The sequence below is a fragment of the Aphelocoma coerulescens genome, chromosome 3 (assembly GCF_041296385.1).
Source record: "Aphelocoma coerulescens isolate FSJ_1873_10779 chromosome 3, UR_Acoe_1.0, whole genome shotgun sequence".
NCBI classification, from domain to species: domain Eukaryota; kingdom Metazoa; phylum Chordata; class Aves; order Passeriformes; family Corvidae; genus Aphelocoma; species Aphelocoma coerulescens.
In genome coordinates, this window is record NC_091016.1 from 119,721,173 (window position 1) to 119,743,691 (window position 22,519).

At 48.3% G+C, this 22,519-nt stretch overlaps 1 protein-coding gene across 2 annotated transcripts in view; it reads left to right on the forward strand.

The window, feature by feature from the left end:
* The window catches only part of TNFRSF21 (TNF receptor superfamily member 21), a 37,784-nt gene extending 15,283 nt beyond the window's left edge, over nucleotides 1-22,501 (forward strand). For both annotated transcript variants that reach the window (XM_069011727.1, XM_069011728.1), the window contains exons 4-7: nucleotides 8,118-8,383; nucleotides 15,497-15,550; nucleotides 18,058-18,277; nucleotides 19,136-22,501. In XM_069011727.1, the coding sequence (XP_068867828.1) occupies nucleotides 8,118-8,383; nucleotides 15,497-15,550; nucleotides 18,058-18,277; nucleotides 19,136-19,365 (770 nt within the window). In that variant the 3' untranslated portion in view covers nucleotides 19,366-22,501. The remainder of the gene's footprint in view (nucleotides 1-8,117; nucleotides 8,384-15,496; nucleotides 15,551-18,057; nucleotides 18,278-19,135) is intronic.
* Nucleotides 22,502-22,519: the final 18 nt, after the last annotated feature.

Consider the following 22,519-nt stretch of genomic DNA (forward strand, 5'->3'; position numbering starts at 1 on the left):
TGTGGCAGTGTGTGTGCTCAGGGTTACCAGCTGTCCCAGAGGGTTATAATGAAGATTAACTCTGCAAAAGCCATTTAAAATTTAATAATTACATAAAATACTTATGCTGGCCATTCTCATGTAAACTAAAGCAAGAGCAAGTCCACTCTGTGGGTCCCTGATGTAACATCCTGTGGTGGTGGGCAGAAGCTCAGATGGGTCCCAGGAGGGTTGGACCGAGGTGCTGTTACAGAGGTGACTTCCACATAATGTATTGGGAAAGGAGGTCTTGTGCTGATTCTCAAGTTCCCAGGTTGGAAACATGTTCATAACTGCATGTGGCTGATCACAGACCTCTCTCCACTGCCTGGTTTGGTTATTTTCCAGACAGCTTGTAGGAAATGATTGTTAGAAGTCCCCTTCTGCCTTGCACGATTTTAGGTTTTGCCTTTAAAAAAAAACCAAAAACAAACTCCAAACATACCATTTTGTGGTTTGTTGCCCAAACAGCTCTTGCTAAGGATATGAATCACTGGCTCCTGAGAAGGTCTGATAGCAGCCCTCTACTCCATGGTTGGGAAAACTACCGTATCACTAAAAAGTCTTTGTGAGTGTGTCCTTTCTTTCTGTCTGACAAAGGTTCTTGTTAGAGTCATGGAAAGGTTTGGGTTGGAAGGGACCTGCAGAGATCAGGTGGTTCCTACCCCCCTGCTGTGGGCAGGGGGGTTGGAAGGGACCTGCAGAGATCAGGTGGTTCCTATCCCCCTGCTGTGGGCAGGGATGCCAACCCCTAGACCATATTGCTCAGACCCCATCCGACCTGGCCTTGAACCTGCCCAGGGATGGGGCATTCACAGCTTCTCTGGGCAGCCTGTGCCAGGGCCTCACCACCCTCACAGGGAAGAATTTCTTCTGAATCTCCAATCTAACCCTTCCCTCTTTCAGTTTTAGGCCATTCCTTCTTTCCTTCTTGTCCTGTCACTACACGCCCATGTTCAAGGTCCCTCTCAGCTCTCCTGTAGCCCCTTTAGGTACTGGCAGGCTACAGTAAGGTCACCCTGGAGCCTTTTCTTCTCTAGACTGAACAAACGCTCTTCTTGAGAAAGGTGCTTTAGCCCTCTGACAATTTTTGTGGCCTTCTCTGGACCTGACTTAAAGGTCCACATCCCTTTTATGTTAGGGACCCCAGAGCTCAATGCAGCACACCAGCACCTCCAAGTCCTTGGCAGAGCTGCTCTCAGCCCTTTCATCCTCCAGCCTGTGCCAATAACTGGTGATTGTCCTGACCCAGGTGCAGGGCCTGGCACATCTTCAAACTTCCTCATTTAGGACCTGAAGTGTATTTTGAGTGGCAGGCAGAGGAACTGAGTTTCCAATAACCTTCCCTTTTTGGCAGCGGTTGGTGGAATTTTTGCTTTTTGGAAAGGTGTGTTGTGCACTTGGGATTTCTGAGTCCTGGTTTGGCTGAGCTGTGGTATCTTGTTAGCTGGAGAGTGGATGTGCTGCATCCTTGCTCGCTTGTACAGGCTCTCAGTGTGTGCTCAGACATAAAAATAGGCTGCTGTGGCTGTGTTTCACATGAGTCAGGAGGATATTTGGAGAAGGGAGGTGGGCTGAGCTCAGGAGCAGAGCTGGCTTTGCAGTGATTTGGAACTTTTATCTGGGTGCAGGGGAGGGTTGGGCTGCATCACTGTGGTTTTTCTGTCTGACTTACGTGTGCCCTTGGGCTGTGCTCTGTCTGTGGTGCTTCATCCAGCCTGCCTGTCACAGTCAGGATTTGTCACAGCATGTGGTGCACAGATTAATGCTGCCCATCTCTGGAATACCTCTGTCAGCTTGTAGGTGGTGGAAGCTCCAGGTGCTCCGGCTCAGATTGGTACTGAGGTGGTGGAGGTCAGTTCCCCCAGCTGTCATGGGTGAACTGGTGGAACCTGTCCCTGGTGATGAAGAGCTGGAGCATGGAGTCTCCTGAAATCCAGCCTTTCATGAAGCTGTCTCTGGAACCCTGGGCTGATGAGCTGCTCTCTCCATGAGACTGTGTATGCCATAGGTCCTGGGAGATCTCCTGAGCTTTCCTTCCCAGCTGTATAAGGCACCTATAAGACCTGAACTGATGTTGTGTTAATCCTTTTTTATGCCCTTTGTCCCTTCAGTACTAATGGGGTGAAAGGACACGTGGCTTGGGGGTGCTCTGAGCATGAGGTTTCCCCTTAAAGGTGGCATTTTCTTAAGGAGCACTCGTGAAAAACACCAAATGTTGTTTGACTTGAGCTCTGAGAATGAAAACAATGACACCTCATTTGTGAGAGGGTGGGGAGAGGAAGGAGCCTCAGCACCTCTGTGGCTGTGGTTTGACTTCGCTGCATCTGCTGCTAGGGGCTGGGGTGTCACCTTGGTGGGGCAGCTCTTCCTCTGCTCTCAAGTTTGCTTGAAGATGTGAAAAAATAATGGCAGAGAAGAGAAATGGTGCCTTGCAGGTGCTGTACATGAGCATGCCAGCACTGCTGGTCACAGTCCCACACCGCACTGGCTCCTTGCCCTGCTTGAGGCCAAATGATGGTAAAGAACTGGGTCCATGTCCAACCTGCAAATAGCACAGCTTGGGAGACCAGTGAGGCTTGTCCAGAACAAGGCATTAAAGCTCAGCCAAGTCCCAAGTGCGTGTTTGATGACCATCTTAGTGACGTAGAAGGACTGATTGCTCTGTCTACATCAAACTATACTGCAGTGAGGCGGGGCACATCTGAAGGAGCAGGAAATGAGTGAGAAAAATCTTGAACCAGATTCAAAACAAGCAAGTGGAAGTCACTGAATAAACTGAAATCGTGTTTATGGGAAACATGAGGCAGAGGTGAGCAGTGTCCAGAGAAGGGCAGTGGAGCAGGTTTTGAAGGGGCTGGAACTCAAGTCTGAGGAGGAGTGGCTGAGGGAGATAGGGGAGTTTAGCCTGGAGAAAAGGAGGCTCAGGGGGATCTTATCCTTCTCTACAGCTACCTGACAGAAGGTTGTAGAGAACTGGGGCCCTGCCTCTCCAGAAAAGTCCTCCCTTCAGCTCAGCATCTTTGTAGATGAGCTGGACTTTTCTTTGCTTGTGCCACTCTGGATGCATTTGTTCATTTCCAGACTTGTCTCCGTTTGGCCTGGCTGTAGATGTGCCTGGTTGTGCTTGTGTTCCCATGTGTGTACATACTCCCTTGGGCTTCTCACTGGCCTGTGCACAACATCTTGGCCTTGTCCTGGCTTGAAGGAGTGCTTATCACCACCTTAAAATAATAGGGGACTACATGGTGTAGCCCAGCACAGCATTTAGAGACTTGCAGTGTTAACATAATGGCAACTGAAATGCCACCTGCTCAGGTACCTGAGACATGTATGGATGTCCTGGATCCTTCAGATCTGTCCTTTCCTCTTCTGACCATGGAAAACACAGCTCAGCCAGATGCAGCTGTGGGCATTCCTCTTCAATTCCATTGTCTGAGGCATGAGCAAAGCTGGGTGATCAGTGGTGATGGTTCCTGACATCATGATGGAGAGGGGTGGTGGTGTCTCCCACTTTAGCAGCAGGATGGTGACAGCTCTCCCAGGCTGTTCCTGGGGCCTGTGGTAAAAAGAAGGACGATTCAGACTGTGGCAAGCTCGGAGCAGCTTTAGCGTAGCACCAATGTGGCTGTGACCAGCCTTACATGGGAAGCATGAAACGGGTGGGTTAAAGCACCATCTCTGCTGAGTTTGGCCATTTTACTTGGGGTTGATGTGGTCTGGGTGTCTTTGAGCACCATCTCCAGCCCTGGTGTGCAGTTGAGCGTGGTGGGAGCAGGTCCACATGGTTCAGGGAGAGGGAGAAGATCCAGGGCCTATGGTGGAGCTGTGATTTTTGCTCCATGCGCTGTGGTAGGCACCTTCCCATCCCAACAGGATGTTCCAGTAGTCTTAGTGCTCGGCAAAGTAACTTGTAGGACTTCTGGAAGTAGTAGGATGGTAAGCTTATTATAAGCATTACCATTTTATTTTAGTGTGAGCAGTAATACTTGGTGGCATGCAGCTGCAGCTTGTCATGTAATGGGTTTAATCTTATTTTTTAAGAACAGAGGGAGCAGTGTTTTTCTTACTGACTGGAGCCAAATCTGCACTCTCGACTGCGTCTCTTCATATCTCTCTGGGGTTTTGTTTGCACAATATTGTAGTGGATGTAGTGAACATATGGGCCTTAAATTCATTTAATAGTTGCAAGAAAATGAGTTTAAGGTTCTTATAGTATTAAGGTAGACATTTCCAAATTCATTTTTAATGGAACATTTGTTCTCCAAAGATTATTACGCGCCATTAAGTCCTCTGCTGCCTGGTGTGTTCTCGTGCCCTGGGATGTTATTGCCAAGGGATATAAACATGTTTATGGGCCCAATTTATTGAACGGTGAGATTAAATATACTAAACTTGAAAATGTCAGTAGGAGCACGAGTGCTTTGTCATAAATCCTGAGCGAGAACATTTGGACATAAATGTCGTGCTGCCGCATAAAACTGGTGCAAATCAAGTTGCGAGCAGCTGCAAACTTCTCTCACCAGTACAGCAGTTGTAAACACTGGGATTTGTCAGCATTAAATACGTACATGGGAGCAGGTAGTATATGGGTTTTTCCTTTTCTGGGCTGACTAGATGTGCCACATGGGGGTCATAAACCAGCAAATTATGTTTTAATCCTTCTGTGTGTTTGGTGTGCATGGGAGTGGGTGTGGGCAAGGCTCCCACCCAGCCATAACTCATTGTCTCACTGCAGGGCAGCACTGGCAGGGGGACCTGGTGCTGCTCATTTGATGTGTGTGTGTGTGTACATAAAAAATAGGCAGCATTCTCTCTCTCTTTGTGGGTGTATATATCAACCTAGCAAAAAAAAATTGCTGAATATGAGAGTAAAGAAGCTCTGCAAGATTTATACAGTGAGATAATGACTTAAATACTCTCTCTATATACCTATATATATCTCTGTAACTTGGATAAGTGGTTATCTATATATATATCTATATATGGATATATAATAGGCAGTACCAGACATGCTCATCCCTCTCTGCATTGCTGTCATTACCTTGGTGCACAAGCCTTGCAGAGCTTTTTCTGCCCTTGTATTCACAGATTTTTACCTTTTTTTATCTCCTGGACTGAGTGATAAAATCAAACAGCGCTGCATAAATCTGGCATTTTGCTGCTTTTATGCCAAAAGCACTTGGATTTGCTGCTTTAAAGGACCTGACTTGAAACCTGAATTGTCTTTTGGGCTTCTTAACAACTTGGGAATGTGATATCAGAAGGCGCAAGGGCCTGGCTACCAGCGTGGTCTGGGCTGCCTGTCCTGCACAGCCAACCTGGATGCAAACTCATGGACAGAGAGGAATTTGGGATTTGCCTGGAAGCACACAGCTCAGTCCCTTGAGGTGAGGGACACTGGGTCTTCATCTGAGTAATGGGAAGCATTAACAAAACCAGGCTTAATTCCTGCTACACTGTCATAGTGCGATGGGTACCAGCATCTAATGATCTGAGTCACATTAATAACTCCAGAATAAACCCCAGTAGCAGGTTCACAGCCTTTTCTCCATAGATAGAACCAAGCCCTGTGGTTGGCTTGGGTTTTTTTGGGTGGGCTGCATCCCCCATGCTGGGCGGGTGAGCCAAGGTTTTATGGTAGGAGAAGCCCCGGCTCTCACAGCCCCATGTGAGATGGCACAAGCACGTGTCTGTAAACAGCTGGGGAGGGAGGTGTGGTGGTTGTGGTGGGAGGAGGGTGGGGAAGTACCAAATGTGGTTTGCACTTTGGTGTTCCTGATTTAGAGCAGGTTTAGCACCGTCTGTGGATGCTCCAAGAACTGTGGGCTCATGGCTGTGTTATCTAGTTTGGAAGTGAAAACTAAAGGGTATATATAGCAGATTTGATAAGCTTTCCTTAAGTGAGAAGAGGTTTGGTCAAAAATATCTTAGTGAAGCTTTATATTTTTTTATATACTTCTTTTTATATAAGCATATATACATATATATGTAAAATACATATGTTATATATAGAGATATACAGAAGTATGAATCATATATACACAGATATACACAAATACATATAAAAATATATCAGACTGAATAGATACTTTATACATGTGTGTGTATATTGTATTTGGTTTGTATAGTCAGGTTTTGGTAGCAGGAGGCTACAGGGGTGGGTTCTCTGAGAAGCTTCCAGAAGCTTCCCCCATGTCCAAGGGAGCCAATGCTAGCCAGCTCCAGGATGGGCCCACCACTGTCCAAGGCTGAGCTCAGCAGGGAGGGTGGGAGTGCCTCTGGGACAAGAGATTTAAAAAGAGGAGCAAAAAAAACCTCTTCACTTCAGCCAGTAGAGAGAGGAGTGAGAACATGTGAGAGCAACAGCTCTGCAGACACCAGGGTCAGTGAACAAGGAGGGGAAGAGAGGAAGCCACGTGGGAGCGGGTTTGCTGGCAGGACCTGTGGATGGGAGCCGTGCTGGAGCAAGGGAAGAGTGTGAGGATTCCTCCCTCTGAGGAGAAAGGAGCAGCAGAGACAATGTGTGATGGACTGACCACAAATCCTATTTTCCGTCCCCCTGCACTGCTGAGGAGAGGAGGGAGAGAATTCAGGAGTGAAGTTAAACCTGGGGAAAAAGGGAGAGGTGGGTGGGGAGGGATTTAGTTTTTAGTTCTCCTTACCCTATTCTGCTTTGATTAGCAAAAAGTCAAACTGATTTCCCCAAGATGAATCTGGTTTGCTCATGATGGTAACTGGTGAGGGATCTCTCCCTACCCATTTCTCAACCCACGAGCCTTTTGTTATATTTTGTTATATTTTCTGTCCCCTGCCTAGCTGAGGAGGGCAGGTATGGAGCAGCTTTGGTGGGCACCTGGTGCCTAGGCCATACACATATATGTACACGCATCTTTATAAAATATTTATGTAATACGTAGTGAGATACAAAGATGTGTACCATATATCCGTGTGTGTATACACATGCACATATATAAAAAAGGATATCTGTATCAGTCTGTATAATTTTTATAGGTTTTTTTGTATGTATACATTTGGCTGTATCAGAGCTGTGAACTGAAGGTGCAGTTGGAAGGGTTGAGCTAAACTGCATTAGAAATTGTTAAATTTTAGGCCATCTGGAAAGACCCTGGCTGTGATACTCTTCTGTAAGTAGCTATTTTTGCTGTTGTGCCTGCAGAGGGAAAGAGAAGTGCTCCCTATAGCCATGGGGGCACACTAGCTCAGGAGGAAACCCAAGGTGTTGTTATCTCTCTGGAAAAAGTGAGTTTCTCTTTGCGGCTCACCGATGCTGACCCTTCATGTTGCTGTTTGAAGCAGGGTGTTGCTCAGCTTGATAAAACGGGGTTAATTAGTTATTTTGGACGAGATACAGCTTTATTTGAATCTTTAACTCCTGACCTGTAGTAGGCTCAAGGATAAGTGTGCTGTTTGCATTGCTCCCTGACCTACACAGAGAAAACCCTCACTGTCTTGAGCCAGGATGTCTCAAATGCTTTTCTGGGAGAAACTCTGCCTTTTTGCTCTCTGGTTTCCTACCAGATCTTCCATTCACCCAATGTTCACCTGGTGCAGTGTCTCCCCACCCCATGGCTGAGTCATCCCACCAGTCTGCACTGGAAATGGCTCTGATTGCAATCCTAGCTGCTTGTTATGGAAATACTCATCTTTATAGAGGTACTTTGGTGACTCACCTCCTAATCCAGCTCTTTTTCAAGGCAGTGGCTTCGATGCAGGCATGTGGGTGAGCACGTGTGCTCTTCTGCTCTGTTCCTGCAGCCGTGTGGTAGGTGAGTACCCAGGGTCTTCCTGTGCTGAAGAGTGCAGGAAATTTTTGTTAAATTATTGATTTTAGAGTGTGTTGGATTAACTGATGGGGTCTGTCACCCTTTACATGCATAGCAGCTGTTGAGCATGTTATGGGTGCTGCTTCTCTGCAGCCTGGACTCATCAAGGTCTTAAAATAATCATAACAACAACAAAACCTCAAAGACCTACCCAAAAAAAGCAAAGTGTGGCCATTGGGGGATGAGAGAAGCTTTCCTAGAGCTGATGTCTGCAGACCTCCCTGCCTTACCTGTGGTTTCTCTGCCCCACAGGCATCGACATCCTCAAGCTGGTGGCAGCCCAGGTGGGGAGCCAGTGGAAGGACATCTACCAGTTCCTGTGCAACGCCAGCGAGCGGGAGGTGGCGGCTTTCTCCAACGGCTACGCGGCCGACCACGAGCGCGCCTACGCCGCCCTGCAGCACTGGACCATCCGCGGGCCCGAGGCCAGCCTGGCCCAGCTCATCAGCGCGCTGCGCCAGCACCGCCGCAACGACGTGGTGGAGAAGATCCGCGGCCTCATGGAGGACACCACGCCGGTAACGCCGGGCTGGGCTTTGGTGCAGGTCACACCCTGCGAGATGTGGTGGGATGGGATGCGGTTGTGGCCTCGAGTGCAGCTCATGGCCAAGTAGCTCCCTCTCTTCAGGGAGCTCCTTGGGGGTTTGTGTTGAAGTTGTGCATTGCTTTTGAGTAAGGCTTTGCCAAGGTTTGCCTCAAATCTCAATCAATGTTCTGATGAGCTCTAGAGTCCTATGTGCTTTGCACATACTGTTGAAGATCACCAGGAGGATCTGCACCTGAGCGCTTGTGCCAGGGACATGGAGGAAAATGCTTCCCTCCTTAAACTTGCTCTCAAATGCCGTGGATTTGTGAGAAGGGCCAAGTACCCTTGAGCACTAAGGGTTGCTTCCTCCAAGATGGTGACTGGTGGCATGGGGGAGGCCATGCATGCAGTCTTCCAAAGTTGTTCTTCTTTGGCACTTCTGGCCTTAAAACAAACTGTCCCATATTTCGGGAGAATAAATAAATTGCTGCAGAAAGTTCTGCAGTAGGTTCTTGGCCGGGTGTAAGACATAGGGAGGTGCTTCAGTGACCTTTGCAGATTGTTTTGGCCACTGCTGCCTTACTTGTTTCAGTTTTTGGCTCTGATAACTCACTCGGTGGTCTCCTAGAAGTGTTTGAAAGGTGATGAGTGGGGCTTTTTCTGAACATAGAAGCCAATGGGACAAGATACAGATGGAGGTGGGGGTGGCTGAGGCACAGCTCTTCCCCCTAAACTGGTTGGTGAAACATTTCCTATTGTCTTAGCAGTGACCCAGACCCAAAGAGGAGTAGGTGGGTGCTTGCAGACCTCTCTGGGCTCTTGGTGGGGACCTGGCAAGGTGGACCTTCACTTAGAGGAGAGCTTATGAAGCAGAGCATTTGTCAGGGCAGGGGATTCCCAAATCCTGCTTTGACCACCACAAACTTTCCCCTATACATGGGACTGTGATCCCTTCACTGTGTTGCGTATCTTATTTTGTTTGATCCCTTCACTGTGTCACATAAATTATTTTGTTTAGTGTATGAAACACCTTGTTCCCTTGTGACTATTGTGTGAAATCAGAAGTTGGGATGTGTTGGCAGGAGCCCTGGGATTGTGTTTCCAAGACCCTGAGTCAGTTGTGTGCTGAGCTTCCTGCCCACATCTTGGATAGGCTGGCTTTGCCAGCTGCGTGATCTCTCCTGCTCAGTTGCTGTTTTTTACCTTTCACCTCCTGGTAGCTAAGCAGCATGTGGCCTTCTCATTGATGGAAAAAATATAATTAAAAACCCAAGACAAAGCTGTGTTTAGGGAGAGAAGAGAGGGAGAGAAAATTGCCATTTTGCACACGTGAATTAAAGTTCCTGGCATGTGTAGTGTCTCAGAAGGACATGTTGTCCTCTTGCTCTCCTGGAGCAGGTAGTAACCTCTGTCCTTGTAGTTACTGCTTTGACTTTGAATACTGTGACAAAGCTCTGGGCAAGGACATTTGATAAAACACAGGGCTTGTTCCTCAGCACGACGCATAATTGCATAATTAACAGACTTGGGCTGTGCAGTGCTGAATGCCCCTGGCTCTTTTGGCCAAGACCATCAGGTTGTGCTTATCAAACAGCACAGAAATGCAGGTGGTGGCTCCAGGAGCAGGGTTTATGGGGTGGCCTGTCAGAGTGGAGGACTCCCAGTGATGCAGTAACCACAAGTTGTGCCCATAACTCTGAAAATACAGCGAGCAGATGCTCCAGAGACTGAGCAAACCCAAATCTCAGGGATAACTGTATGCAAGTCTCCTGAATTTCCCAACCAGCTTTCCTGTGTCTCTTTGTTTTTTAAAACAGTGTGTTGTCTTCTCCAGTATCCAGCATGCACACCTGGATCCTGGGGTGGTTCCCCATCAGTTTCACTTGTTTTTCTAGAAATGGGTAAAACTGGGTTGTTGATCTTTTGAGCAGGTGTCTCGAGTCCACATAAGAAATTTGGCTTATTTCAGCAAAGGAGCTGTTTTTTAACAAATTCACCTGAAGTAAAGAAATTCAGCCAAATTAAATTTAATAAAGAAATAGATTTTATTCTGTGGCTGAAAGATCGGTCACACAGAAAGGCACGATCAGAAAAAGGTCAGCCCTGAGCCCGGGGTGGGTGCTGGGTGAACACAGATCTGACCTCTATCGAGTCAGATCCCCAAGTTCACAAATGTCGCTTGGCTGGTTCCTTCTTACACAGTCCTTGGGCAGAGTCTGAATTAATTCTGTTCTTCTCGCAGTTTAGCACATTCATGATGTTTTCTTGTCCTGAAGTTGGACTGCACAATGCATTTCCTGGGTCTGATGAATTGTCTATCTTGGATGATGAATGGTCCATCTCTGATTCCTGGAACAGTTATTCTTAGTTCCTGGAATGGGATACTCCTTTAACGACTCCGAGATGTTAATCACTTTCATCAGGTGTGGTGTTAATAGCTCCAAATAAGGTCTGCCTCCACCCAGAGATAGACTTTTTCGTATGCTGATTAGTTCCTGGCCCTATTGTCTTCTCTGCTGCTGCCAAGGCTTGGGAAATTTTCTCCATCCCCTGCCTGGGGTTTGGGCTTAGGCATTTTTATTTGTACAATTAATATATACATTTATGTACACAAGCATGAATTACCAATTTCATTTATAACACACCCAAGCTATCACATCCTCTTTCCCTATTCATCTGATTGGGCTTTTTCAGATGAGCATCCCTTCTGATCAACCTTAGGAGTTGGACATTCCCCTGCCCTTGAGATTGTGGAGCTGTGTGTGGGTTGTCACAGCCTGGCAGCAGCCCAGGGTACAGATACAGCACGACAGCACACTGTGTTTCTGTGAGGTGCTACCTACTGGAACCTGTCTGCATCTTCTCCCTCAGCTGGCTCCTGCACTGTTGATGTGGGTGGTGATACAATGGCCCTGCAGGGGATGCGGGAGGCAGCTTGTGCATGGGAGACCAAATCCCCAGAGAATTGTGCTGGTGGCTCATCATCATCACAGCAGTCCAGGAAGCCAAGAGCTCAATGCCAAGAGCAGGCATGGAGGTCGATCTTCGGAGTTTTCTTAATCTGCTGGTTGGAAAGCCTTTAATTAGCACTAATTGAGGTTTGACTCTGGGTGATTTGTCTATCCAAATGCAGACAAATCGAGGCAGTTTCTCTCTGCACCAAAGTGGTTTGATCCAGAGGAGCGGGTCACCCTGTTGGTGGTGAGTGGGTCTGTGCTCTCCAGCCCTGCAGAAGGAGTCTTTCAAAAAAACCCAAAACCCAGCAAAAAAGAATAAAAAGAGGTTTTGGTGCTGTGGAGGGAGTGAGGACTCTCATAAGCAGTGCAAATGCACTCATCCTCCCTGCAGCTGTTGCCCAGAGAAGTTGTGGATGTCTCATCCCTGGAAGTGTTCAAGGCCAAGTTGGAGAGGGCTTGGAGCAACCTGGTCCAGTGGAAGGTGTCCCTGTCTATGGCAGGGGGTTGGAACAAGATGAGCTCTAAGATCCCTTCCAACCCAAACCATTTTGTGAGTCCAAGTAACAGCATGATGCCCTTAGGGTGACCGGAGCCAACAGCAAGTCTCCAACGCATGAGTCCTACATGAGCCCAGGAGGGATGGATGCATGAGGGCTATGCTGTCTGGGATGCCTTTGGCTCTGCTCAGCATCCCTGGGTGCAAAATGGAGTTTCCCCATCTCTCCCCATGATCCGTATGCCATAAGAAAGCACTGACATCCGCAAGTCATGGGTAAAAATTGTTACTGAACGCTGTAGCTCTCAGATGGCAAATTAGTACCCTAAACACATCGCATCCCACCCACTATTGCATCCTTGTCCTGAATCCTTTATCTGGTGTCTGCCTTCATCTTGTAAAAGCTGTGGAGGCAAAGCTGCTCTCTCCTGTAGTGCCCGGTTCCTTTGGCAGCCTTTTGTGCTCCCAAATCCAAATATTTACAACCCCAGATAGGAATAGAGGAATTACTGGGAGTCTCTGGAGCATTACGGCACGAGGCAGGAACATTTTCCTTCAGGTGAGGAACAGCTCCGCTGCAGACTTGCCTGCTTTTTTAGCTGTGGGAGATTATGCTGGTTTTGCATGGCGCTGGATGAATTTAGGTTAAACCGGGATTAGCCCTCTGAATCATTTTGCTTGGGGTTTTTTGGAGCTGAGCCAGAAAATACAGCAAGTGCAGAAGCTGTGGGAAGGTTTTTGGAGATGCATTTAGCTCACAGGGCTCCTGTTAAAGCCTGGCCCTGGCATGCTTGTTGGACTCAAGGTTTGCAAAATCTGTCCCCTTGCAGGCAGGTTTGCCAGGCAGCAGCAAGCCTAGGCACTACTTAGCAAGCATAGGCACATCGCAAACTAGTGGTGTTGACAACAAAAATAGGGGGAAGAGAGGGGAAGAAGGGAGAGGTTTCTCCCTGCTATCCCAGCAAACTTCAGTTCTCCATTTTGGGGGTTAAAATCAGAAAAAAACAGTATCCCCTAGGTAATGAGATATTTTTTTTGTGGTGCGTAACAGCATTTTGCAGCTACCAAGGCGCTCTGCACTCACCTGGCGTGGCGTGGGGTGGAGCTGGCACAGCCAGGCCGTATTGGCTCCCCTGAGTTTCCTGCTGTGAGCAGTGCTTTAAGCTCTTATCATTTTATTTATGGCTCTGCTGGCCTCGGCTGAATTATTTCAGGGGCTGGTTGGAAGGAAGCAAACAGCCTCTCTCAGGGCATTCAGCAGTGCAGCCTCAGCAAAGCTGAAAGAAAGCACAAAACATGAATAAGGGAGATGGTGAAAGTGGAGAGGGGGAGGCCGCAGCCCCGAGCCCAGCAAGGTTTAGTTTTGTGGCTAATTTCATGCTGCAGATAATCCCATGAGTCAGCAGATGTGTCATACCTGGGGGTGGTACAAGGTTAAGATGTGGTGTTTTGGGGTATTTCAGAGGAGAAGAGGATGTGAAAGCAACCCCGTGTCCAGGCACGTGGCTGTGGCAGTGCCTTGTGGCTCTGTTCCTTGCTCTTTCACAGGTCAGAACCCTGAGAGGGGGGAGTCAAGAGGCTGGAGCAGCATTCCTCAGACCTGGCCCCTGTCAGCTCCAACCCATCCCCTTCACTTCCTCTTCTGGCAGTGCAGGACTGGGCTGGGCCCAGTAATTAGGAATTAAGTTTGTGCTGCGTTCACGTGTCAGCAGTGGAGTGAGGGTAAAGCGGTTGGTGGATTTCCTAGCCGGAGGTCTGAGGGCAGGGAAGTGCCCAGGCAGCCAGAAAAAGAATAAAATTGCCTTCTGGACTTGCATCAGGTTTCACTTGAGGCACAAAGCTGTAGGGTGAAGTGGCCAGAGCCCTGTGGAAGGCGTAGGGCTGGTTGGATTTTGCTGGAGTGGGCATTGCTCCAGGTTTGCTCTAAGCCATGACTTAATTTTCAGCAGACTGAGGTTGGGTTTGAACTATGCCGGGGAACGTGCAATAAACAAAATGTAATCATTCATGAAGTAATGCAAAGAGAAACAATGTAAACTTTATATATGCAAGATACTTGAGGTTTCCCTGCTGTGGTGGCCACATCTCCTGGGGTCTCTGTGTTTGCAATGTAATGGGCTTGGGAGCATAAGAGGAAACTAGAAGATGGTTTCTTCTACTAGTCAAACTCAGTATCGACTAACTCAGACTGTAATTGGGTTTGGAAACTCCTCATCAGGGCTTTGTTACCTCTTCATTATGGTTTGAGTTAAAGAGTGGGCAAATCCATAGAAAGGGCTCTCCTGGAGTCATCCTCTGCTTGGAGAAGCACTCAGCCCACAGACAGCCAGGGCAGGGCTGCTGGGGAAGAGCTGCTTCCTCTGTGGGTGGCTGGAGTTTTGGTTGTGGCATCTAAACCCCCCCCAGAGCCAGCATTTCCCATCCCGAGTTGTGTGAGGCTTGACTTGAGTAGCTCTTCCCCAGGGCTGCGTGGTGGTGAGGGAGGAGGCTCCACCACAGAGGTGGCTCGAGCATTCTCCTGAAACCACACAGGTGAGGTGAAGGACACAGAGAGGAAATTTGGACTTTCCCACCCCAGCATCCTCTGCCCTTCCCATCCTGGCAGAGGACATGCCTCCTGCTCTGCAGTACCACACACCATCACTGCCCCTCTCCGACGCCTCCGTGAGAGCTCATGACCCTGCCAGTGGTGTTTAACCTGCCAGGGTCGGTCTGCCCTCAAGGTGGATCCCAAACACCCTGTGCACCATGAAGCTGCTGATCCTCCCTATGCCTGTGGAGTTCACAGCAAAAGCATCCCACACCAGCACCACTCTGTGCCTGGAGCATCACCTGTGCCGAGCTGCTGCCCAGCCCACCCTGCTTCACGTGCCAAGGTTTTTCCTCCTGCATTCCCTATGGAGGCATCACAGACCTGGGAATAAGGGCTGGTGTCAGCCGGGTGTCATCTTCTGGCATGGAATCTGGGAAGCGGCTGCCTCGGTGCTAAATTTATCCCCCCCACATCCCCGAGGGTGCACAGCCACCCTCAGCAGCAGCCAACCTGCCACTCGCTTTTGTTCCCACCTGGTTGCGGCAGGAGGAATTGCTGGGAAGCATCGCCTGAGGGAAGGGTGTTTTTTAGTGCTTACTGCTGCTCCTTCCTAATATTAGCACAGCAGCTGCAGTTTCTGTTTGTCTGAGCTGAGCTTTTATTGCAGTACTGTAAAACGGAGGCAGCAAATGGGACCAACCCATTCAAACAGAGCTGCTGAGAGCAGCTGTGAAAGAAAACAAAGCCAAGCCTATGTCTTCTCCTGCCCCCATCCCCTTTTTCCCCCTTTTCTTCCTTTTGGGAAGGACCTTCAGACACCCTGAGCTGCCTAGAGCACCTTCCCAAGATGCATTGGTATCCAAGAGGATGCTGGTGCTTGAACCGCAGTCTAAAGGGCTCCAAGTACACAGGAGCTTTTAGGATTTTTTTTTATTAATATTTTTTTGGCATTGAAAATCTCTTGATGCAGTGCTCAAAAAAAAATCAACTCAAAAAAAATACCTGGCAGAGCACCCCTGGTGGGTTGTAGGAGGCTGCTGATGTGACAAAGCCACTGCAGTGCCTTTGGTTTCTGTTCTGGACTGCATCTAACAGCATCCCCCGTGTCTCTCTGTGCAGGTGCAGATGCAGCCCCAGTGGCAAGTGCAGGAGCCCAGCAACGAGGATGTAAAGGTGAGAAATCCCATGGCTCTGGAAAGGCAAAAGGGTTGCAAGAGGGTTTTTTGTGGGTTTTTTTTCCCAGCCAGAGCTTGGTTTCACTCAATCACCACCGTTCACAAAAATAGGAATGGCCAAGATGGTTTCAAGGCAGTGAGTCATAGGCTGTGAATAGTGTGTTTTTACACCTATTCCGCAGGCTTCACCTCGCAGCAACCTTTTGCATTCCCTGGTCTTTCAAAGCCCTGATTCCCAGTTGATTTATTCCCGTGGTTTAAACATTAACACACATCCAAGCATCGTGTTTGCTTTGCCTCAAGCTTGCAACTGTTCAGCTATTTGGAAAGCTTTGGGCTCCCGGGGTGGGGGGGCTACAGTCAAATAACCTCGGGTGATTTTGTCTTTCCTAGCGTGTTTTAGCAGCTGTTTAATTAAACTCTAAATGAGTTGGTTCTGGGAAGACAGAGCTGGGGCAGCTGTCAGCTCCCTGCCCTCCCTTGGCCAATTGCTGCTCAGTCACCAGGCTCTTTTTTGTGAATTGGTTGGGTGGGTTTGTGGTTGGATATTAGGTAGATGAGCTGCACAGGGGAAGACTAACCCCTAAGGCCTGTGTTATTTTAAAAGGGCATATCAGAGCATATTACAATTTGGAAAGTGGCCAGCTGCTGTCCTGGTCCTTCCCTTGATATTCCCCCTTAATGGCCATAGCTGATTCTCCATGATGACCTGTACTGGGAGTTTCAGAGGAGAAGGCAGATTCTTTTAATTAAAAATTAAAGCTGACTTTTATTTTTAACATGCCTATTGCATCATGCACTGAGCTAGAACAAATCCTCCCCTGTTTATTTTCAATGAGTGGAGAAAAAAAACCCTTTTATTCTACCAGGAACAGGCTTCAATGTTAATTTAATGTGAACTAATGGGCGCCCCAGCAGACATGTGATTTGTGGGTGGCAAATTCCTTGACACGGATGAGGAATGTTCAGGCACATCCGTGCTGGCGTGGAGGTGGCTCAGCAGCTCCCTTTCCCACAGCCTTTAATCCCAATTTTGCATTTTATTCCTGGGTTGTAGGCAAAAGCCTGTTAGGAATAGCTTGATCTTTCCTCTGTACAAGGAGAAAACAGGGTTGTGAAATGCTGTTGGGAGAGGGAATTGCATGTGGACAGGGCTTGCAGTTCTTTTCCCTGGCAGGTCAAGCAGGGACACAGGGTTTGGGAAAAAGGTTAAATATTGGATGGACCTTAAAGCAACCTGGTTAGAGGGACCTGGTGACCTGCAGAGGTGCCCAAGCTGCTAGCCAGGGATGTGAGGATGCTGGCCCAGGCGACTGATCTCTGCAGGGAACAGGAAGTAGAAATGCTCTGCTTGAGATTTGCACCCTGAGGGGAATGTTGAGAGATAGAGGAGGGTAGATAATGTTGGCTGCTGCCATGGAAGTAGGGAGGAGTTTCAAGAAGAAACATGCAGAGCACAGTCAAAGGAAGCAGGTTCACACCAGCACCCAAATAATAGAATCATAGAATTGTTAAGGTTGGAAATGACATTTAAGATCATCAAGTCAAATCCTTAACCCAGCACTGCCAAGTCCACCACTAAACCATGTCCCCAACAGCCACATCCACATGTTTTTTTAATGCCTCCAGGGATGGTGATTTCACCACTTCCCTGGACAGCCTGTTGCAATTCCTGACCACTCTTCTGGTGAATAAATTTTTCCTAATACCCAGTCTAAACCTCCCCTGGCACAACTATTTCGTCTTGTCCTGTCACTTGTCAAATGGTGCTGCTTCCCAGCAGTGCTTTCTGCTCCTGATGTCTTTGGAGCTGTGGAGCTGAACGTTTGCCCTTGGCTCACATTAGGACAGGAAAAAGCAAAGGCACTTAGGTGTCCTTCCTTGCTCTGAAGTTGGAGTCTGGTGGGGTGGACTTCTCCATCAGGCTTTAATGGAGTGCTCACAGGAACAAGGGTGACATGGGGCAAACAAATCATTAATTTGAAGTGGAGCTGATCAGTGGAGCTGGTCAGAGCCATGTGCTGCACTGGAGATCCCTGAAGGATCTCACAGCCCCTCACCCTGCTGCCTTGGCACTGGTTTGAGCTATGGAGCCAGGCTGTGCCTTGCTTTTAGCAAACAATAGGTGTGGAGCAGGTTTTGGGTATCATCACCTCTTGCCCCCAAGAGCTGTGCTTTGTGCTTTAATAAACTGAGTCTGAGAAGAAAAACCAAGCTGAAATGCTCTGCTGTGGTTGCATGTGCCATGCTGGTGCAGTGGTTGATGCTACCAGGTGTCTCAAGGGTGTGGGTTGTGTTACCCCTCCTGCCTGATGTTCCAAATGCCAGTGCTGATGCCCACCCTGGGTCATCTCCTGGGCCTGTTCTGGGCTAGCAGAACGGGTCACCTCTTGCTGAGGGTGGGCTGGGGTGTTTTGAAAGCCAGGGTGCAGGTGGGTTTGGGCGTTACTCATTGTGTAGCGTCCCCCCACGTTAATTTTCCCTCTCTCTCTCCTCCCCCCACAGCTGGAAGGTGACAAGCTGGCGCTGCCGGTGAGCCCCAGCCCCGTGAGCCCCGCGCCCACGCCCAGCCCCAAGCCCCCCGAGGCGGCCGTGCTCACCGTGGAGCCCTCTCCTTCAGAGAAGAAATGCTTCTTTGTCGATGAAGCCGAGCCTCTCCTGCGCTGCGACTCCACCTCCAGCGGCTCCTCCGCACTCAGCCGGACAGGCTCTTTTATTACCAAAGGTATCAAAACCAACCCAGGGTGGAGTGGGAGGACAGAAGGGACACCATGGCATGTCCCATATGGTCAGCACACGTGGTAGAGCTCCCCAACACACAATATCATTAAAGTAAATAATTGGGAAAACTAGCTCTCCAGGATACACTTATCACATCCTCATTCCAGACCAGAATATCCTGTTAGCAAAGATGATAAAGATTTGAGACAGAAAAATATCTTTAAAGGCTTTTAACTCTTTGAAGTTCTGCCAGGGAAGTTCTGGCATCCCTGGGTGTTTAGGGGGTGTTTTTCCTGACTGTGGGCTCTCATGTTTGCCTGTGCATTTCTGCATGAGATGAAACCAGAGAATGTAATTCCCAGACTGATTTTTGTTTGGTTTTTTTAAATTTTTTTTTCACTCTTGGTCATCTTTGCTGCAGGTGTAAAGTACCGTTAGTCACCCTCCTCTATTTTTGGGGCTTTAATTTACTGTATTTACCTTGTTGCATTCAATGAAGGTGAAACACTGCGCTCAGTCAATCTACCACATTTATACTTGGGTGCAAAAATAAAGCTGACCCAATGAAAACAACTTGAAAGAGCAGAATTCAGCTTTTTTGGCTCCCCTCCTGCCCTCACTTGTCCGAATTGGCCATTCAGCATTTACAAGTGCTGTGTTTGCTCTTGCAGGATCCTGGCAGGATCTTGCAGGATCCTCTTCTCCCCTCCCCATCACTTGTCACCCTCCACCTTTTCCCTCAGTTCTCCTTGTGGCATGTCCCGCTCCAGAGGTGGCACCAGGGGATGGACTGAGGAGAAAAAGCCCTGGTTAGCAGAGGTTTCTTGAGGAATTTCTTGACCAGTCCCCTTTCCTCCTTCAGAAAAGAAGGACACCGTCCTGCGCCAGGTGCGCTTGGACCCGTGCGACCTGCAGCCCATCTTTGACGACATGCTGCACATCCTCAACCCCGAGGAGCTCCATGTGATCGAGGAGATCCCGCAGGCCGAAGACAAGCTGGACAGGCTATTTGAGATCGCTGGAGTCAAGAGCCAGGAAGCCAGCCAGACCCTCCTGGACTCTGTCTATAGCCACCTTCCCGACTTACTGTAGGCACTGGGTCACCGCACGCTCTCCGAATATCTGCTAGAGCTAGCTTGGCACTCGTTAAGATGACCAACAATACACAGGCAGGATTTGTTGTAGAATATACGGCCAGTATTTACGTTGAGGTGTCCTTGGTTTTTGGAGAGGGTGCAGTTTGCCAGCGTTGCACCCCTCCACAGTAACTATCGCTCAGTCCAAGTCTTTGCACCCTCTGCCCCCTCCCTGAGCCTCTCTTCTCCTTGTTCTCATTCCAGTCAGATCAGTCGATGCACTTTAAAAGAAAAGAAAACAAACGAAAAAATCCAAAATTGCAGTTAATGAACTAAAAGACCATGAATTTGGTGTAATCTAACACATCAAATTGGGGATTGCTCTGTAACCCCCTTCCTCTGTCAAAGCTGTCGCTCGGAGTGACCATCTCCCACCACCTCCCTTCACCTCGGGGCAGTAAATGGCAAAAACACGCAAAAAACCCACCCCAATTGTTGCTGGTTACTGTCTCTTAATGCAGCTAAGCTTCCCACCCGAGCTGACTTTTTTTTTAATGTACTCTTGTTTGGCTCATATCCATTGCTGAGATTTTACTAGCACGGTTATTTATTGTATGGTTTTCACCCGGACAACGTATCACGCTCCTAATACGCTACAGCAGAAGCGCTTAAACTGCAAGGAAAAGGGTCAAGCCCCACCAACCTTTGAGGCAGTGGAAAAGTCCTTTGCCTCCAATCGAATGTAAGGAGTTATCCTGCCTTGCCATCTGTGGGAATGGTGGGGCCCCCAAGGGAGCCTGGACGTGGGGAGGTGAAGGCCGCCGGTGGTCCCGCTCTCCTCGTGCTGTAAGACTTAAACCAAGCTATGCTTTTACACTCGTGTCTCTTGTTTTTTATACAGACGTGGCCGGTAAGTTCTCCAAAGACCTTCTATGGTCTCAATAGTCTCTTCAAATCACACTTCACTTTTTATTAAAAGAGGTCGGGGGCGGGGGGATGTGGGGGACAAAAAGCTGCATCGTAAGAAGTCTGTCTGATTATATTTGCAATTATTATGCTCCCGTAACGAACAGTCTGTACTACGCTCAATTTGAAGAAATAATGGTATGAGGGTGGCATGAGCTGCCCCGTGGGAAGGGGTGGGAGTGGGGGAAGAGGGGAAAATTGCCTTCCGGTGTACTAATTTATTAATAAATACTAGGTGTTTGTTACTTGACACGATTCTGTGTTAACCTCCTTAACAGCTGCCTCTGCTCAGGGGCACTTGGGTGGGGCACGGGCTTGCTTGGGGTGCCTGTGGTGGTGAGGGAGATTTTTGAGTTTGGGGGTCATGGGGAGGTAGCTCTGAGGCCAAAATATGGTTGCTTTCTGTTGGCAGCACTGCCTTGAGTCCCCACGGTTGCTACTGGAGCTCCCTGCAGGTCCCTGTGCTGATCAGGGTCAGGGCCCTGTGTTAATCCCCATAGCAGTGACAGATCAGATGGCTGATGGAGCTTCCAGGGTTAGTTTTTGCAAGCTCTCAAAGGCTTTGCAGGCATTCTGGGGAGGCTGAAGTATTAATTTTCCAGGAAGCAGCTGCTGTGCTGAGTCACTCCTGAGCGAAGGTCTTGCAGTCACAGTTGTTTCTGTTGCTGTTACATTACCCATGTCCTTAAAGTCTGCACTTCCAAATAACTCATCCCTTGTTATTCTGTCTACAAATTGAATCCATAATGGCACAAACACTTCTGGTTTATAAGACTGTCATCTTGTTTACTTGGCTTCAGCGTGTTTTCTGTTACCGAGGGTTCTGTGTTTTCCTTCTGGCTGTCACTGGAAAGTGCTGGTGCAGGACTATACATAGGTACACGATTAAAGCTTTTCAACACATGCACAGATGAAATACAGTGTCACATAGCAAGAGCCTTTATTGGGAGCTCTGGGGTGGAGTTCTCCCTTGGTGGCAATGAAACATTTAGGTCTTGCTGCCTGCACTTCTGAGGTGGAGCCCAGTATCGGCCTATTGGCAAGAGGTGGTAGGAGCAGTGGTGGTTGATCCACCTGGGCAAGAATTGATAAGGGGAGGGAGGGTGTGCAATTCTGGGGTCAATCAACAGTTGGCTTTAAATTAACCTTAGCAGGTTCTTGGAGCAAGTCCAGCTGGGAAATTGGGAATTGTCCTTTCTGGTGGTCCAGGTTCTCCCAGGTAAACGCATGGCTTCTAAGCACTACAGCCATCATGCCACCCTCCCAGGGAACCACCAACCCCACCCTGCAGCTCTACATCCCGTCCTGGCAGCCGCTCACATTTTCTGATGGGCTCTGAAGGTAAAGCAAAAAGAAAAATGGTCCTGAGAAGAGGATTTAGCCAGCTGAAGAGACACCACAATGCAGGCGTGTTGTGGAGGTGCCTTGGCCTGAAGCTGCTGGGGAGGCACAGAGAAGCTGTTTGGTCCCTGGGTTGTTGGGATGCATTTAATTCATCTTGATGGCAGGTCATGGAACAGGCCAAGATTTGGGCAATCCTTGGCTCCGTCTGTGCTGCGTACTTCCAGCATTGTTCCCTCCTTTGATTGCACCTGGATGTTGACCTTTTCCCTGGCTTGTATAATTTCAGATTTTCAATTTTTTGTTGTATTCCTATGTATATGTGTGTGCAATATATTTATTTATTATATATTTATCTATACATTATCTATTTAGATATACTACATAAATATTTTAATATATTGTGCTATTTCTATATTTACATATTTTCCTATATAATTACTTTGTATTTATAATACATAAATATTTTCTGTCTCTGGGGCTGTGCAACGAAAAATATCTGAGAGCAGCTGAGCCCCATGTACAGGCAGGGTATTTCCTGGCGGCGTGGGCGGTGTGAGGAGCCACAAGCCCTGTGCCCCTACCCTTCCTCTGAGCCAGCTCTCTTAAGCCTTAAGAAAATAAACCAGGCAGGTGGGATCAATGGGTTTGTGACCTGGAGGCCTAACTCCACAGGAGCAAAGATTGTCCTTGTTCTCATCTTTGTCTTACTCGAGGCATCGTGAGCCATACACAAACTGTGATGTGCAGCTCATATGGGTGAAGTCTGGCTAAAAAGATAAAGCTGTGAATGTAAAGATCTTTAAAAATACATGTAATATGCATAAAAGTGCATTTTATACAAAGTCTGCATTGAAAATTTA